General features: G+C 34.1%; 1 protein-coding gene across 3 annotated transcripts in view; it reads right to left on the reverse strand.

The window, feature by feature from the left end:
* ATP6V1H (ATPase H+ transporting V1 subunit H) overlaps positions 1–13,612 on the reverse strand; it is a 127,832-nt gene that overhangs the window by 12,277 nt on the left and 101,943 nt on the right. For all 3 annotated transcript variants that reach the window (XM_045849491.1, XM_045849489.1, XM_045849490.1), the window contains one exon: positions 12,382–12,495. In XM_045849491.1, coding sequence (XP_045705447.1) covers positions 12,382–12,495 — 114 coding nt within the window. The remainder of the gene's footprint in view (positions 1–12,381; positions 12,496–13,612) is intronic.

Genomic DNA, 13,612 nt, shown 5'->3' on the forward strand with positions numbered 1-13,612 from the left:
ATTTTAAAAATAAGTGATTAATGGACCTACCAATTATCATCCCCAAGCTTCTCTGTCAAAAACTAGTCAATCCGTAGCCGTGAGGATGAGGTCCACACCTTAGGAACTGCAGCACAGTGAGCTGGAAGAAGCCTAGATCCCTGAGCACTTATGGTTTTGGACTGCCAAGCCCCACATTTTTATATGAGACAGAAATAAACATCTATCATTTTTAAGCTATTGTTATTTGGGGTTTTGTTGCATTGTTAGCTAAAACTATGCTACCAATCATTTCTTCCTTGAATAAACATATTAGTATCTATGCTATACTAGATATACACTGCTTTTAATGCAAGCATATGTGACTAGGTCAATCACCTGGTATTTAAAATATGCTAGGTAACAGCTTACCTATAAACTTAAATAAACCCAAACAGATGGCAGAACTCAAATTTTTCCAATACTGAAATTCTGAAAATTTCTTCAATATGCAGCCATCCTAACATAATTTCCACCTGATAGCTCATCTATTATTTGTTGCCTATATTTCTCATTCTTATCCATGCAGATGATCAGAAAAGCTGTGATATCAATCCAGAGCTAACAAAATAAAGTCTAACAATAAGCAACATAGAAAATCTTAAATATCCCAGAAAATAGCCAGCAAGGTCCAAGTAAATTATGAACACATAATAATATCATCTATCCCATTGAGAGACTAATCATCCAAGACTAGTTTAAGCAAATAAACAGGAGAGTAAAAAAACAAAACAAAAAAAAAGCTTTTTAATAAAGGTAGAATGTGATGACTTGCTTTTATAAAATCCTTTGCAAAGAGATCTATGTTTCAAATGAAATGTTGATGATGTTTCTAAAAACATAATATATGAACAACTTGGTCTGAAGATCACTTACCACTGACAAGAAATCATTTGTCAGTGGTGGAAAAACAAGGTAAAACTTTTAATGAGCAAAATGTAGATTAGATCAAAACTCTGTTTTAAACATTTTAGGCCACAACTTATACTCAAAACTATGCCAAAGATCTTTCAAGTAAAAGGGAAAAAAAGGTTACCTAGTCTTCTAGAGCTGTCACAAATGAGAACATTTTCAATAACAGTTAATATCTTGTTCTCCAGACAAATCTATACATTTTCTTTTATATATAATAGTCAACCTATTTATTTACCTATAATTTATATTTGCTCTGATTTAACATGGTTTTAAGACAAAATAATTTCTACTACCAATTTTTTCCAAGTTGGGAGCTCAATTTTCTGTTCTAAAGTTTCAACTTAAAAATTTATTTCAGGAAACTAAATGGTTCCTATTTGTCAAAACATAAAAGATCTATTCTTAGTGCTCCAATTTTTCAAAAGTATGTATTTAATATTTTAAATCAAGGTACGTAAGATTTTTTATTTCTTCAGAGATAATAAATCATCAAAGTTAAAGTAAATTGTGGCTACCAAATTCTAAGTAGATACTATGCTACCGTAAGAACTTCAGAATATTATTTAAAGAACCAGAGAGGCAAAAACAATTAACATATTCTGCTATCACCCAACAAATAACTTTTATATACTAGAAGTTCTAAAGTGTTAAAAGTATAAAGCATTAAAAAAAAGAGGCATGAGAAACATTACCTCAAAGAGAATACAAATGATAAGAGAGTGTGTTTTTTTAAGAAAAAATATATGATGATAGGTAATAAAACAGATAATTCCAAATACAGGTAGTTGGGGAAGGACAAACAGGTCTTGAAATTGCCAGGTTATAAATCACTACTTGTAAAACAACTTTCAAATAGTTATTTAATATATAAGTTTAATATAGGCTCTTAAATATTTTAAGCTACTACCTTTAAGTTATACAAATCATTCTGACTTTACTGTTAAATGGGCATAACAAGCAAAAATGATTAACTGAGAGAAATCACCAACATGACTTAAAAAGCCAAGATACAGCCCCCCAACAAGCAAACAGTATTTAGCCTGTAAAATTTAAAAGCTATGATGAAAGCTATATTTACCTTATCAAAATGTCTACTCCTAAATATTCTACTCTAAAATAGTCTGTCTACTCCTAAAAAAATTGGGAAAATATTTAACTTAAGTCTTAGGAATCAGGCAAAGTTTTCCTTACAAGTTCCCTTAGAATTTTCTTAACACCTATGAAGTAAGTCACCCCTTTCAGTGTCAACAGAATCATTGCTCTAAAGCTAAAGTCAAGTCAGGAAATGGAGGTGGAAAAGCATCTCTTTCCATCACCCAAGAGCCAGGAGCAGTAGGCAGTGATTAAATAAAGCAAAAAGAACGGAAAGCCAGGTAATCAACCTACTGGGGCCAATCCATTAGTTCTCTTATGTTGGAAAGGAGTGTCTGATTGCTGGGCAAGAGCTACACATAGCCAGCTGTTCTGCACAAAAGCCAGGGTGAGTTAGGAACAAAGGGGAGAAGAGATTTTTAAAAACTCAATAATTCAGCCAACTGCAGACATGGTAGCTGAAATCAGATAAAAATGACAAGGACTTAGGGTGAAAAAGGAAAAGAATAACCAGGACAGTAAGCAATACACACTGACAATGAACATGGAGAAGAGACGAGATGGGCTCATTGTATAGCAATGCCATCTTTGCACTGCACAGCAAAGCAAAGCCCTGACCAGTATCTTGTCAGGAACTCTTACTGTATGTGGGGAGAGAGTACAAGCAACTGTACATCCATTAAGGCCCCCAAGTACGCCTTACTGAATAGCATGATAGAGTAATACTAAATTCGAAATTTGGGTTTACACAGATCCATGCTCAAATCTAATAGCCATATATTAGAGAACTTGGGCAATTTTTTTAACCACCCTTATGCACTGGATTTCATACCTATAAAAATGAAAACAGTAACATCTATCTTGCAAAGATGTGTGAAGATTAAAAAATTATATATATATATATATAAATTATATAAATTTGCTTCCCTAAGGGCATATGTTCCTGGTTTCCTCCTAATTTTCCAGCTATTTCTCCTTAGAAATGGCTTTCTCCCACTCCCACCCTCCTTGTGTAAAATCTACTCCTCTCTCAGCCCCTGAAATATTTTTTCTCATTTTATTTTGTATTTTTATTAATAATGAGATAGAACTTCTTTATGTTTCTCAAACCTTTGTAATTCTTGATTTGTGAATTGTTTTAAGTTTTTAAAATTTTTTTGATTACAGTTTATATTTAATATTATTTTTTATTAGTTTCAAGTGTTTTGTCTCATTCTCTAACACTGGTTCTTAACCTTTTGGGATCACAGAACTATTTGAGAATTTTATAAAAAGCATGGACCTGTCCCAAAGAAAATACTTAAACACACATTTTTGCACACAATTTCAGGGAGTTAATCCAAAAACCTCTGAGGTGAAGAAGTCCTGCTCTACACATGCTTTTTCCGGGCAATCTCATCCAATGTCATGACTTCAATCTTTTCTCTTTTGATTACTTTGGATCTATCGCTCTAACTTACATCTCGCTCCTAAACCCAAACCTATATTTCTGACTACCTTTTTTATTTCTCCTTGGATATAATTCAGAGAAATCAAATTCAACGAGGCAAAAAAAAAAAAAAATCACCCCTTCACTGCCACTGGAATCCAGTTCCTCCTTTGTCAGGTATGAGACAGACAAATGGCCAAGGAATAGACACAGCAGGACTCAAAGGAACTCCCCATGCCCAGATACTGAGAAGAGTACACCCAAACTGAACCAGCCAAAAGTAGGAATCTCAACATAGGAAGACACAGAGGTTCAGCTGGCTGCTGCAGAGCCTCCATGACAGGGTTGGGAGCAGGGAAGCCATTCTGTAGAAAAGAACTAAGTGAAAGGGCTGTAGACATGAGAAACCATGTAGCCCAAAGAAAAGAGATAGAAACTTGCCTTGCTTCCTGCTAGCTTTCTGTTTCCCACTTTCAGTGAATCTGTGTGACTTCACCTAGTATTAGATTCTGTGAGCTGCAATGACATTCTTACATCTCTTCTTACATATAAGCTAACGTAAGTTTTTGTTTCTTGTGGGACAATGGAGACAACTATATTTGAATATCAATAAATTTTTTTTCAAAGAGACAGCAACAAAAAAAGTTCAGAGACCTTAGTTTACTAAGGTACTTTGACTAGTAGAAACAATTACATTCCTGTTTTGTTCTATTGCATCATCTAGCAGCTAACTTGTTTCTATAATTTTATCATTTACTTTATTTCCTATGAAGCTCTTAAATGTGTACTTTCTACTGATGATCTATAAAAACACTGCAAAGATTTTTCAAAATTATTATCTAGCACTGGCTGGTGTGGCTTAGTGGATTGAGTGCCAGCCTGTGAACCAAAAGATCGTAGGTTCGATTCCCAGTCAGGGCACACGCCTGGGTTGGCCAGCCAGTCCCCAGTAGAGGATGAATGACAGGCAACCACACACTGATGTTTCTCTCCCTCCTTCTCACTCCCATCTCTTCTGTTTTAAAATAAAAAACCTTTAAAAAAATTATCTAAAGGTAAATTTTTAACATCTCAACTTTATCAAAAATGCAATTTAACAAAATCAGACCACATATTCTTACTTAAAATAACATACATCTTGAAAGAAAAATAGCAAAATTGTTGTAGGTTGTCAAGAGATGGTAAACTTGATACATTTTATTTGAAACATGCATAATAATATGCAAAATATATCTTAGAAAAGGAAGTAGGTCTATGTATGTACACATACATATACACACAATTTTCTTATGTAGGCAGAACAAAGACAAATGGAAAAAGTCTCAAAATTATGCTAGTTATTATACTAACATCACTAACATACTAACCATAAACAAATAATTGCCTTACCAAATAAGACATTTCATTCACTTATATGTCTAATAACTGTAGAAAATGAATATATGAAGTAAACTGAATGCCTCATGATCAACTTTCTTAAAATTGTCTTAATGCTGGAGAACACTCACTCTTGGTGTACCAAATAAAACCTCTAGTACTAACTTCTGACGAAAAGCATGGTTAGGAGATATTTTTCCTATGACTTTATAACATTTATCATTAAAATACCCTAGGAGAAATCAAAGATGTAATGTCATTTCCACAAAATCATAACTGAGATAGAAAACTGATATTGGGTCATATTTCTCTCAAGATCACTACCTGAAGTGAAACTTATCAAATACTAATTAGATGCAAGAAGAAAAGAAGATATAAAAAGAAGATAAAATTCTTGTGGCTTGGGAGAGCTAAGCTCTGGAATACAAAGTCCCTAGCCATTCTCTCCTCCTCTTCCAGTCTTCCAACACAAGGCAGACAAAAATATGTTTACTCTAGACAAGGAACTGGGAATATGAGCTATGTTTTTTTAATAGCATTGCATCATTGTACCATGGTTATGTAAGTAATAACTCTTTCCTGTTCTTAGGACATATGTGCTGAAGTATTTAGGTCTGCTACTTAGCATCAATAGTTCAGAAACAGAGGCTGAGAAAAAGAAAACAAATGGGGCAAAATATCAACAACTGGTGAATCCAGGTGAAAGGTACACTAATTCATTGTACTGTTCTTGCAACTCTTTAATAGTTGAAATTCTTTCCTATAAAAAGTAAAAAAAGAAAAGACAAATCTTCCTAAGAAAATGATTTTCTTTCCACACTTCTTTCCATTGAAAGCAGCAGGATGAAAGCTATACCTAAAGACAGGGGTGTAGGAAACCTGAAGGATCTTTTTTTTTTTCCAGCAGAGCTGCTCTACCAGCTCTGGATGTACCAACACACACAGTTTGTATTACATGAGAAAATGAAATCCCTTCCTTGTATTTTAAAAAAATCTTAAAAGAAACAAATTGGTATTCAGATGACTACAATTATGTCAGATCTTTCCAAAATCCAAGAGAGTGCACATGACTTCAAAGGTGGCCTTTTAGAATTACCATAGTTCAACCATTCCCAGACTCCTAGTTTTGGTTTTGGTGACACTGCTGTGCTTTCCACATACAGCATGTTCACAGACTGCCATTGCCTCAAGTCCTTCCTGCACTCCAACTTCATCTTCACCAACTAATGCATTCTGGATCCTTCAGGATCCAGACTTGGCCCTAGTGTTGCCTCACCAGGAAATCTTCCCTCCTGAAGGCCCAGCATAGACGAGGCACAGTTTCCAAGCTCCTATGACACCTATTCATACTTCTGTCATAGCCCTCTTAGTCCTACACTGAACCTGTGTGCTGTGCCTTTATTTTCCATTTCATCTCTATTTTAGCCCATAATGAAGTATCTAATAAATATTTCTGTCCATGCCTGAATTAGAGACAAGGGGTGCTAATAACACAGATAAAATCCTCAGCCAGGAAAGTAACTATATACAACACACTAATATGCTTTTTCATAAGACATTTCTGGGCTGTTTAAGCAGGCTAGGAAAAACTCATCCAAGAGACTATTCCCATTTCAAGCATCTACAAATACTTAATTCATAAGGAAAGTGAGGCAAGAAGCTTCTGAAGGTATGAGAAGTACAGGGAAACGTTCTTGAGCTTTGACAGTGTGTAAGTGTAAAAAATATGATATTTTAGGAAAACTTCTGGCCCTCATATTAACACTGTGGTACCTTTTCAGAGAATTCATATTTTTAAAATATAAGTCAGGGCTGGCAATTAATTTCATTTAATTCATATGAGGGGTTTAAATTTAGGGTAGGTACCTACTGTACCACTGTATATTTTAAAATGTAAATTCAATTAAAGGATATTTATATCAAAAGCTGTCTTTCTTAAGATGGGAGGCTTATCACTTCAAGTGGTCAGTGGGGACAAAAAATTGTCAGTTCATTTCTGTTACCCATGAGATGTTTTCCCCTGACAAGATGTAACATCTGGGTGACATACATAAAAAGAAACTAAGAAAATAGTTTAAAAAAAAACTCTTAGACTAGTAAATATAAAGTTTGCTCAATCTTTATTTAACCGTTAGCATACTCTATTCTATTTAGGTTAATTTGATTCTTTAAAGCACGCGCACACACACGCACACACACACACACACACACACACAAAGCCCTGACCACCAAAACAAAACAAAACAAAAAAAAAAAAGCATTTAAAAGCTAAGCAAGTTGGTTCATTCTTCTCTGCCTCTCCTTACTAGACACAACTTTTCTTTTATGTATGTTTAACCAGTCCTTCAGAACCCAAATCAGGTATCTGTACATCTAAGAAACTGATCTTAATCAAACAAAACCACAACATGAACTTGACCCATAGATACTTACTTATACTTTAGTCACATGCACCTATGTATGAAATCTGAATTTGATTTATTTAAATATAAAATATATAGACTCTATTATCCATCAGTAGTTTTATTTTCTTTACTGTAGAAATGCTTATTATCCACCTTCTCCAAATGTTTATTCAGACTGGTAGTCTACAATAATCTAAGATTTATGTTACTCTGGCACTTCTTAATCAATTTTAATTAAGTGATACATAATGTCCAGAAAAATCAGAAGTTAGTACAGCCTCAAAAACATCTCTAACAAACAAAGTAGAAGCAACTTTAGACTGGGAGACTCAAAGTTGCTCAAGTAATATTGAGACAACAGCTATAAAGAATTCCTTTTTACTTGAAATTGGCTTTAATATATATTCTTTTTAAATCAGGTAATATTAGTTTTTTAAAAATACCCAACACATATGGCTTTAAAGTTGTTTTCAAAAGTTTCACCATTAAAAGTGTCATAAGGATAACATGGAAAATTCCAGGCACCCAAAGAGGGAAAACAATTTTCTAAATTAATTCTAGAAATGTTATATGTTTATGAAAAATCATATGAAGTGTTTTAGTAACATGATTATTAGCAATAAAAAGTTAAAACTTACATTAGGGTTTTTTCTTCAATTTAGTTCATAAGTAACTATTTTAGTCACTGTATTTATGGCTGGGTACTAATAGAATAACTAAAATAACCTCAGAGAACAAAGCAGTATTGCCCATACCACTGCTTGGTGAGTTCTTCTTTGTTCCATTATTTCCCTACACATAAAATATCTAGATAGGGTAATACTCTTCAAACTTATTTTTCTGCTTGAAATAAGGGTGAAAAAACCCAGCAACAAATAAAAAATTCTATATGAGATCCTCTACCTACAAAAGTCAGTGTTTCCTAAAGTCTTGAGCTGTCCATACGCATATACTGTTGCTTCTGAATTACAAGCTGATTACATTTTAAATCATTCTGTAGGAGAAAAATGATGACATTTTATGATGTTAAATTACAAAGTATAAACTGAGGGTATATATAAAAGTTCTCTAGAGTAAGTTGTCATTTTTTATATATTCTGCCAAATTCATGAATATAAAAATCCAGCACTGCTCAAAAGAACAAGGGCATGCCAGGAACGCACAGTGGGTACGGGAAGATCAGAGAGCTCGTGTGGCATTCAAGAGGGCTGTGAGTAGGGATGACTGGCTCCAGGACCCCTGAACTAAGGAGGCGCCTGTGTGTGCCAACCATCCCCTAGCAACTCTATTCTGACCCATAATTCCCCCACCAAATCAGTGAGGGTTATTTGTAATCCATTTTTCCATGCAAATACAGATGTTAAGTAGAAGGGGAGAAACACTGGCTACTCTATGAAGACCTGTAACTTATGGTAGTAATTTTGAAATTAATCATAAACTTGTAAAAATTACCTTCACATGATATAACTCTGTACTACATGTTATGTAAACCAGAAATAAATCCATCTCTACATTATCAAGAAATGTTGTATTTAAGTTCTTAAAACAAAATCAAAAATCAGTATCAAAAGACAGCCCAATTCTATTATTTTAAAAGTACCCAATTTATGCTTAAAATGTAATTCTACCCTTATACTTCAAACAAAACAAAAAATTCCTATAATAAAATATTTACTTATCAAGTAAAAATATTTATTTTATATCAAAATTATACTTTATTCTAATAAATATAGATTGTTTAGGATTAATGTAATATCAAGTATCTAAAAATAATTTATGATAGAAAAGTAAGAGAATATCAAGAGTATAAACTGTTCTAGGATTCTTTTCAGCTTAGCTGAGGAACAAAACAATGACTACAGGTAACTAGCAAAAGTGCCATGGAAAGCTGCTGTTACCACTGCCATTCTGGTAGGGTTTTTATTTTGCTTTTATCCATGATTATATTTTAACTGTTTTCTATAAAATATATCACATATAAAAATTCATTTTAATTAAATCGAAACAAACAAACGCTAAAAGGACACAAAGACAACCGTGTTTTCATGTTTTTATTTGGTGTACAACATCTTAGAAAACCAGTACTATATTTTAGGTAATAAAAGCCTCCATTTTAAGTAAGGAAAAAAGCAGTCTTTAGCATGATTTAATAAGGACAACTTGGTTACCTGCATAAAAATTTTGATTCAGAAACTTTTTACATTTGGGGATAATGCTGCTAAAGATTTACTTTCCAAATAGTACTCTATTTGGTCTCATACCGATTGAAGATAAAATAAATTGCTATTACCTGACTAATTTTCATTCTCTGGCACAAAGAGCCAAAGAATTACATATGGCACAACAAAATCTACAGGTCACATGTGAATTCTAATCTTTCTTTAAATGAGAATTCTTTGCCCTGGCTGGTGTGGCTCAGTGGACTGAGCACCAGCCTGCCAAGCAAAGGGTTGCTCATTCGATTCCCAGTCAGGGCATGTGCCTGGGTTGTGGGCCAGGTCCCCAGTGGGGGGCATGTGAGAGGCAACCACACATTGATTTTTCTCTTCTTCTCTCTCCCTCTTCCCCTCTAAGAATAAATAAATAAATAAATAATCTTTTTTAAAAATTCCTTTACAAAGAAGTATAGGAAAATACTCACATTACTAGCTTGTCCACTAAAAGGGATTTATTATAGTTAAAACACTAAAAAAATAGCTTGGCACATAATTAGTAGGGGAGGATATCCTCCCATCAGCTAGTCAATGATAAAGAGTGAATAAACCAGTTTCTGGCTATATAGATGGTCACTTTTCCTTTTGTACATGTACATCAAAAAATATACTGTGATACTTACTAAATCAAGTTTCTAAATTCAAGGGAAAAAAATCAAATTTTAAATATTTTCTTCACTGTATAATTATATAAAAACACAACAATTCTCAACCAAAAAATTTCCTCACTAGCAAAGAGGAAACAGGTCAACATTCTATTTCATACCAGCTCTTCTTTCACATCAGAAATATACATTTTATTAAAATAGCCAAACCCAATAATAAATTCTTCAAGAGAAAAACTATTAAAATGAAATTGTTTTTATTAACAAAAGATTATAGTTCATCAACCCTAATTTCAATAAAAAGGGAAAATAAAACTGTTTTCACAGAGACTTTAGAAAAACATCTGGCAAAATAAGTTCACTGGTTGCAATGGCCTCATATTCTATTAAATGCCATCATTTTAAAAACTAATTTCATGAAAGAGACATAAACCAAGAAAGAAAAAATTACTAAATAATTCATTTATACTGGAAAATGTGGCTCAGGTTGAAGTGACAAAAAAGGGGAAATTCAGTGGAGTATTCCATATTTTACTGAAAGACTTCTAATTTTTTTCTTCCCACTAAACAGATAAACTATTTTGTGTGCTCTGTGCTTTGATCCCATTCTTCCTTTACAAATTAAAAATGTTTTCAGCCCATCAAATGCTGACACTCACTCTGAAATCTATCCCAAGTCCACCTATTTCTTGTTATCTAACTTTTATAGTAGTAGCTCAAGCTACTAGCCATCTGTATTCTAGACCACAATGAGACCCTACTAAAACAGTATTCTTGCTTTCACACTTACCCCTGTACAATCCATTCTCCACAGAGTAGCCTAAGAAATCTTTTTAAAACATGAATCAAATCTTGTCATTGCCCTGGTTAAAAGTCTCTAAATGGCTCTCAACTCATCATATAAAAGCCATGTGACAGCCTATAAAACCCTATACAATTGGATCTCTGCCAACCTCTCCTTGCCCACTTATTTTCACACTGGCCTCATTCTGTCCTTCAAAATAGAGTTTCTCACCCTTGGCACTACTGATGCATTGGGCAAGGCTGTTCTTTCTTTGTTGTGGGGACTGTCTGTAGGATGTTTAGCATCATCCCTGGCCTCTACGTATTCGGTGCCTGTAACACTATCACCCCCAGTTTTCACATAAAAATATGTCTGCAGATATTGCTTTTAAAGAAGCCAAGCTCATTCCTGCTTCATGGTCTTTTACCCTTTCATTCCCTCTAACTAAAATAATTACTCCCAATACTTGAGCTGTATGATTGGTTCCTTATCATTTTAATCTCAGCTTAGCTACTTTGGCCTACTCAGAGAGGCCGTGTCTAATCATCCTAAGTATAGTTACACCCACTTCCATTACAGCTATGCCCAGCTCTTAATATAACAGAGTATAAAGTGCTCAAAAATAATTTGAAAGAATACAAAAATGTCATTATTTATAAAAGATGCTGAAGTGGCAAAATCATCATATTTAATACAATATCACAGCCTCAATTGGATAGTCTCCTATACAGTATTTGCTGCATCTTTCAAATATACACACTCTGATGCATCATTAATTCTTTCTGGTAGTACTATTGTCAATTATAGGGAATGTATATTTGTCCACTGTGCATTAACAAAGGCAGTCCAATGCCAAAGCATGCTCCCATAGGGTGGGGGCAGAGAGGCATTTGAACTTTTCAGAAGAATATCCAACCTACAGCCAAAAATAGACATGACAAAAGGAATTCTGCCATCATGTACACAAATGGCTCACCATTATATCACAGCAGTCACTCTTTAATTTATCTTGTTGTAAGTGGGCACACAAAGGTCAATAATTTTGCTTTTTTTAAAAAAGACAGAAAAATATAACCAGTTGTTTCAAAAGCAAGAAGCTATAACAAACTAAATACTAGAATTAAATCTTAGTAGATCATTCACTTTATGTTTTCATGTGAACTGGCAAAATCCAGTCAGGTGAACCATATGCTGAATAGTTAAACCTTGCAAAATTGTAGTCTCTAATCAGTTAAGCCCAACTGGAGTTCATTAATTGCAAAAACGACTGATTCATCACTTATGTCACAAGGGTTCTTGTGGTTACTTCTGGAGTTGCGTTTGATGTAAGTACTTTGAATATACATATATTTCTTCAGAACATTAATATAGCTTTTTGAATGATCATGTCATTGCTCTGAATTGCTAAAATATATTTCTAAATATTTAAAAACTATCACTGACTTCAAAAACTATCATTCAACAGAGCATTTACATTAGAACTTTTGGATAAATGTGATCTCGCAGACCAGTTCATAAGTGGAAGGAAAAAGGCAGCACATACCAGTTGTGCACCATGAGTTTCTGCACAGCCAGAAGAGCGTTGTAACGAACCTGCTGGTCTTCGTGGTGCATATGGTTCATCACCAGTTGCTTCCCACCAAGCTGTTCAATAACCCTGCAGAACAGAAGCCACTTTGTGAAGATACTGCAATTACTTTCAAACTCATGCTGTCAGTCAGCAGAAAGCCCAAATCCCAAAGTGCCAAGAAATTTTAAAAGGAAAAGTTACAAACAGCTAAGTAAACCAACACATGGCTTTTTTATATCATTTTCTCCAAATCACAGATTTAAAGTATTCAAATATTTCCTCTCTTGAATTTCTAATGATTAATCTAATTGCTATTCTCATTTCCTAATCCAGGCAAATATCATCTACCTGGATATCTCATGCAGTATTCTAGATTATAGTTTTCTAGGTTGTTGAGCATTAACTTCTTTAGTACCAGTATTTCTGCCTTGCTTAAAATCAGATAGTGAACATCACCTAATGTCCATAGTAAGTTCACCACTTGCCATGCTATAAGACAGATGTGGGCTCAGGTGAAGATAGCAGGGAACAAAGGGTTAAAAAGCACCCAGTAGAAGCCATGTTAATTTCCTGAAAAAGACTATTGATTTTTAAGATATCTGTTCTTTCTACTAACAATGAAATACACCTCCTGAGCTGATCTCCTAGGCAGTCAAACAGGAGAAAATTCCTCTTCTCAAAAGCACCAAGATGACTGATAATTACACTGCTTTCTATCACTGCACCCCCTAACACCCTGAAAAATCCAGTCATCACACATGTGAAAGTAAACTGAAAATGGTTATTTGCTTCAGGAATGGAAAGAAGTTATCTGTTCCTTTGCAAGCATGTGGCTGTGGACAGAGCCATGGAGTCTCTTAATTCCAGCACAACAATGTGGATTATCCAGTCTGTACTGCCTAGTGGGAGATATAACTATTACATAGTCAGTGACAAGTGACATCTTAGTGCAACAGGGCTTTGGTAGTTTAAGACAACCTCACAGATGGGTGCATGGGGATCCAGGGTGAGAGAGAGGTTTTTATCTTTACACCTTTTTATACTTCATTTTTAAAGCATTTTTTAAAAAAAGTACTGAATTGAGAAAAAGTACAGTATAATTATTTATCAATCATTAACTGCTTTTTATGTGCCAGGTACTGTGATTTTAAAACATTACTTTATCTAATATATCAGCTCTGCTCTTATCAGTTAAGTTACATTA

The sequence above is a fragment of the Phyllostomus hastatus genome, unplaced genomic scaffold, assembly GCF_019186645.2.
Source record: "Phyllostomus hastatus isolate PE091 unplaced genomic scaffold, TTU_PhHast_1.1 phas_contig_65, whole genome shotgun sequence".
Classification (NCBI taxonomy): domain Eukaryota; kingdom Metazoa; phylum Chordata; class Mammalia; order Chiroptera; family Phyllostomidae; genus Phyllostomus; species Phyllostomus hastatus.